General features: G+C 49.4%; 1 protein-coding gene across 3 annotated transcripts; it reads left to right on the forward strand.

The window, feature by feature from the left end:
• Positions 1–634: 634 nt before the first annotated feature.
• Positions 635–2408, forward strand: LOC146756534 (uncharacterized). 3 transcript variants are annotated; one of them, XM_085524268.1, is made up of 4 exons: positions 647–1399; positions 1486–1549; positions 1702–1812; positions 1910–2408. In XM_085524268.1, the coding sequence occupies exons 1-4, from the start codon at positions 1392–1394 to the stop codon at positions 1982–1984; spliced, it is 258 nt and encodes an 85-aa protein (XP_085380394.1). In that variant the 5' UTR covers positions 647–1391; the 3' UTR covers positions 1985–2408. The 3 variants fall into 3 exon arrangements, 2 of the variants coding, with proteins under 2 accessions (XP_085380393.1, XP_085380394.1); XM_085524267.1 differs by having other exon boundaries at positions 639–1549; positions 1702–1765; XR_014937383.1 differs by lacking the exon at positions 1702–1812 and having other exon boundaries at positions 635–1549.
• Positions 2409–5462: the final 3054 nt, after the last annotated feature.

Genomic DNA, 5462 nt, shown 5'->3' on the forward strand with positions numbered 1-5462 from the left:
GATACTGTGATACTGTGAATACCAATAGAAAAAAATACAAAACCACGACAGTATGGCAGCCCAAAAAGATTCCCTTGTGGAAGAAGGGGGAGGGTGAAGGAGGGTGAAGGAGAGTGAAGGAGGCCGAGGGCCCTTTACTTGGGGCAGGCTCTTCTGTGACCTCTTGCTGGCCAGAGAGAAGGGCTGCCCGCTGGGCACAGGGAGCGCCTTGGAGCTCCCATGTCGTGCCCTGCCCTCCAGCCCCCTCCTCATCCTATGTGGAATGCCAGTGCCAGCAGTGCGGCCGCCATTTTAGAACCCTCTCCATGTCACCTTGGTCACCGCTGCTGCGCACAACACACTCGCCTCTGACAGCTGTGGCAGATAACAGCCATGTCAGCAGCTAAGAGGGCTAGGGTAGAAGTTTTCCCTGTTTCAGGTGGGAGGATGGAGCTGGGGGCCCTAGGAGTGAGAAGAAGGAGGGGGCCCGCCATGACCACCAGGCAGAGGAGGGGTAAGAGAGCCATATTCCATCATGCCTGGACCAGCCCCTTGACCACCACCCATGTGGAGCCTATGGAGGTGGATCCCCCTCCAGAGGAACCGATGGAGGTGGATCTCCCTCCAGATGAACCAATGGAGGTGGATCCCCCTCCTGAGGAACCGATGGAGGTGGATCCCCCTCCAGAGGAACCGATGGAGGTGGAACCACCTGCAGAGGAGCCCATGGAGGTGGATCCGCCCGCGGCATAGCTGGCCTGGCACCACACCACCGTGCCAGGCCCCGCGTTGGCATGGTCACAGCTTCACCATCGCTGGTCCAGGCACTCGGCTCCTTTCCTGCTGCGCGGCCCCTGCCCCCAGCGTTAGCTGGGTGGCATTATTTAACATCTTCTTCTCCTCCTCCTTGTTGCTCCTCCGGTTCTGTGGGCCCCCAGTTCCTTCTTCCCCCTGTTGGAGTTAGGTGCTTGTTCTGTTTTTTGTTGTTGATGGTAGTGTTAGGTTAGTGTTAGTGTTCAGTTTAGTTTTAGCATTAGGGATAGGTTCCTGTTTGTTCTTTAGAGTTAGGCATAGGTTCCTGTTTGTTCTTTAGGGTTAGGTATAGGTTTCTGTTGTTATTTTAGAGTTTGGCATAGGTTAGTGTTCGTACTTACAGTCAGGCATTGGCTGCTACGCTCAAGTCAAAGTAACCGCTGCTCCTTGGGTAAGCACGCAGCTGGTTGCTCACCCCAAGCAATGAGTGCGACTGCCCTGAGAGCAGAGGTTTGATGACATCTGCGATGAACTGAATTTCCCTCTTGGGACTTTTCCTTTGCAGAACATGGAGGAGCAGAGCGTGAGTGGCTGAGAAATGGAACTGGGACTCAGGAGAGCAACACGTGGCTGTGTCCCAGAGCTCCCAAAGTGTGGCCATGGCAAGGTAGGCGTGCCTTACCGTAAGCGTTGTTCAAGCACAGCTCCTGGCACTGTCTGCAACAGATCCGCTCTCTGCGTGCTTTCTTTCAGTCACTGGTGTTGTGCAGCACAGCCACGGCACGGCCCTCAGTGCGTACCCGAGGAGCGTGAAAAGGTAGGTGGTGAATTTTCATCTTGCTAACGCTAGGATTAGGAATGGTGAGCATCCCTAAAAGATTGGCCACGAAGGTGTGATCTGCCTCGGGGAGAAGTTGATTCTCGCCTCTTCAGCTTTTCCCTTCTTTTCTGTCCACCTGTCCTTTCCAGCTCCTCCTCCCCTCAGCTGCAAGTGGGGCAGTGCTCGAGTGTGAGGACTCTTCCTTGGCATGCGGTAACAGACAATGCAGATGTGAGTTTTGTGTCCTTCCTTGTTCTTGGGTCCGTAGCCCAGGGATATCTTGCGAGCAGCTCTCTAAGTCAGCCTGTGCTGGCAGCGTGCGTGAGTGAAATAGTGCCTCTTTTTTCCCTCTTGCAGCAAGCTTGCCGAGGCAAGGCAAGCGCTACTCAGCTGAGGAAGAAAGCCGAGAAGGAAAGCAGAAAGCAACGATGAGGGCTTGAGCAAGAAGCTACAAAGGACAGCAGAACCACCTGCAACGCTTCCTCGGAGGTGGCACCAAAAGCTGCTGACTCAACAGTCCAGTTTACCGGCACAGCCGTGCTTTCCCTGTCATGGACGGTGGAGATGATGGAAGTGAACTGGACAGGAAGGACTTGTGCTGCGTTAGAAGCAAAGAGGGCTTCACATAGGCAGGACTTGGTGTATGGCAAGAGCTGGAGACGCTGCGTTCCTTCAGGGTGTGTCTCTTGAGGTCCAGGCCTGGTGTAGGGTTAGGTTGAAATAGGGCTGGCTGGGACTGGAGAGGGAGGAGGTGACGTAGCCCTGGGGTTTGGCTTCTCCTTGGGTCTGACTGGAGGCTGAGCGACTGATTGCTAAGCGGAAATCCTGGGCACTGGGGCTTCATTTTGGGGTGTGGGCGGGGTAATAAATAGAAGCTGAGTCCTTTTGTACGCAATAAAATTGAAGCGAACTTTCTAAACCTGGTGCTGCCTCTTTCAGTAGCTGGTCAGAACGTCCCTTGCTCGGGCTGGCAATCACAGGGCGATGAAGCGGTCGGCTTCACGTCTCTCCCTTGACATGGTGCATGTTTTCCCCCGTTTCCTTGTTGGTCTTCCCAACCTGTGGCCTTTCAGCCAACCCGTAAGTGCTGGTGACAGGCTGTGAGCATCTCCTTGCTCTCTGAGGTCCGACAGAAAGAAACCAGAGGAGGGGAAGCAGCCCAGCAGGAAGAAGGGTGTCCCGTGCTCAGCCCGTTGAGTTGGCCTCTCTTCCCTGAGGGCTCCTTCAGCTTCTGATGCACCGTGTGTTGCTGTTTGCCCTGGGAAGCCCAGCTGCACGCTGGCAGCCGTGGCCTGTGCATCAGCCTCCCCTTGAGGCCCAAGGAGTTGTTTGTTTCTATGTATTCAGTATTGGTGTGGCATTGTGTTGTTTTGTTCAGCTTTGAGATCAAGGGGTAATTTAACACCGTTGGAAGTAATTGGGGTTCAGGAGCTTCTATGGGGCACATGTGGGTCAAATCCATTGTGCAGGAGCTGCTGTTGGGCATATGTGAGTCAGATCTATGGGGCAGGAGCTGATGTGTTGCACATGTGGGTCAGATCTAAGGGGCAGGTGCTACTGTGGGGCTGATTGGGGTAAGATCTATGGGGCAGGAGCTGCTGTGGTTCAGATGTGGGTCAGATCTATGGGGCAGCAGCTGCTGTGGACCTGATGTGGGTCAGATCTATGGGGCAGGAGCTGCTGTGGACATGATGTGGGTCAGATCTATGGGGCAGGAGCTGCTGTGGACATGATGTGGGTCAGATCTATGGGGCAGGAGCTGCTGTGGCTCTGATCTATGGGGCAGGAGATGCAGTGCGGCAGATGTGGATCAAATCTATGGGGGAGGAGCTGCTTTGTGGCTGATGAGGTTCAGATCTATGGGGCAGGAACTGCTGTGGTTCAGATGTGGGTCAGATCCATGTGTCAGGAGCTGCTGTGGGGCAGATGTGGGTCAGATCTACTGGGCAGGAGGTGCTGTGGGGCAGATGTGGGTCAGATCCATGGGGCAGGAGCTGCTGTGGGTCAGATCTATGGGGCAGGAGCTGCTCTGGCCCAGACGAGGGTCAGATCTATGGGGAAGGAGCTCCTGTCGGGCTGATGTGCTTCAGATATATGGGGCAGGAAGTGCTGTGGGGAACATGTGGGTCAGATCTGTGGGGCAGGAGCATCTGTGAGGCTGATGTGGGTCTGATCTATGGGGCAGGAGCTGCTGTGGGGCAGATGTGGGTCAGATCTTTGGGGCAGGAGCTGCTGTGGGGCAGATGTGGGTCAGATCTATGGGGCAGGAGCTTCTGTGGGGCAGATGTGAGGCAGATCTATGGGGCAGGATCTGCTGTGGGTCAGATCTATAGGACAGGAGCTGCTGTGGGTCAGATCTATGGGGCAGGAGCTGCTGTGAGGCAGATGTGGGTCAGATCTATTGGTCAGGAGCTGCTGTGGGGCAGATGTGGGTCAGATCTATGGGGCAGGAGCTGCTGTGGAGTTGATGTGGGTCAGATCATGGAAAGTAGACCAGTAGTAAATATTAATTATATGTTTGCTGAGCAGATTTTATTCTAGGTGTGTGGACTTGGAGAGGATTCAGTTGACAGTGGGTGCTCTCAGACCACATAAGCTATCTCTGTTCCTAAGTCCTGTATGACTTAGGAATGACTCCTATATGAAGTGCTGTATACTTATGTACCCCGAGTAACAACTTTTGCCTTATTTTTCCTTTAATGATTTCACTGTGGGTTTTATTTTTTCTTTTTTTTTTTTCCTACTCTTCGATTGCCTTCATAAAACCTAGGCAAGAACTTTCTGACTAGTTTGATGACCGACACGTTGCTGGCCTTCTTATTGGGCTCTGTTATGTGAAAGTAAAGCTCCTGTAGATTGTAGCTTAAATATGTTAAGGGTATCATATAAAATAATATATCAGCTAATTCTCTTCCAAAGTTATTTATGTTCAGATTTACCAATGAATATTATGATCAACTTGTAGCTCCTCCAAGCTTAAAATGAGTGTCGATAGGTTAAATTAGCTTGATTTTTTTCTTTGTCTGTTCAACAACTTTCTTTCTATTTTTTGTTGTTATTATTGTTTTATTTCTTTGGTGTTCTTTTTTTTTTTTTTTTTTTCTTTTCCAAATGCTGCAATTTCTGCTATAGTAATCAACTGTCAGTGTTTCATATGTACATACCTACTGTACGATCCTATTCAGCTGTAGCAATTTTGATTTATTTCACAATATGTAGTCTTTCCACAATTTCTATATCCCTTCATCTGCTATCGAAAGAGGCAAAATATTCAAATAGTTTTCAAATTATAAAAATAATAAAATTAAATGAATGAAACTGGAAACCTTTTTTGGGGGGAAATACTCTACCGCTTCATTTTATCTCTGCAAGGTATTACTGCATGAGCCCCAATAAGAACAGCGCACAGAAGCTAGTGTAAAGCTTAGCAAGTTCATTCTGTTCCTGTGGGGACAAACTAAAGAGGATCACAAATGTATTTCACTTTTATTGATGAGTTGCTATCTCCTGAGAGTAAATCATAAGGAGACAGGAGCAGTTCTTATATCTTCCATTAGAGTATCCTTCTAGTGTCAGAGACAGAATGTATTTTGGTTTTATTCTTTAGAGTTGAGAGCTGCTAGACTGCTTTCTAGTCTGTTGGAGGAAGTGCATTGTAATAAAAATGGACCCGAAATAAATGGGAAATGTTATATTATTTGGAGTCCCTGGAATTCATGGAATACTGAAATTCATTTAAAAAGAAAATCTAGATGTTGCTTTGTCAGTATTTCCTGGAGGGAACTGATATTCAAAGTAATATTATTTCTCTTTCGAGCCTTTAAAATCGATAGTAAAATTCAATCATTCATTTAAGAGCAAAAATTGATTAGAACTGTATTCTTTAATAGTATACGAGTTTATGTACTTC

The sequence above is a fragment of the Coturnix japonica genome, chromosome 26 (genome assembly GCF_054131305.1).
Source record: "Coturnix japonica strain WE chromosome 26, WE-NBRP24, whole genome shotgun sequence".
NCBI classification, from domain to species: domain Eukaryota; kingdom Metazoa; phylum Chordata; class Aves; order Galliformes; family Phasianidae; genus Coturnix; species Coturnix japonica.

Bases quoted from the DNA above. Each gene is read 5' to 3' on its own strand.
- LOC146756534 (XM_085524267.1), top strand. From the start codon at position 1,331: ATGGAACTGGGACTCAGGAGAGCAACACGTGGCTGTGTCCCAGAGCTC. The intron at 1,550-1,701 runs GTAGGTGGTGAA...TGTCCTTTCCAG, and splicing joins TACCCGAGGAGCGTGAAAAG to CTCCTCCTCCCCTCAGCTGC. The intron at 1,766-1,909 runs GTAACAGACAAT...TCCCTCTTGCAG, and splicing joins GGACTCTTCCTTGGCATGCG to CAAGCTTGCCGAGGCAAGGC.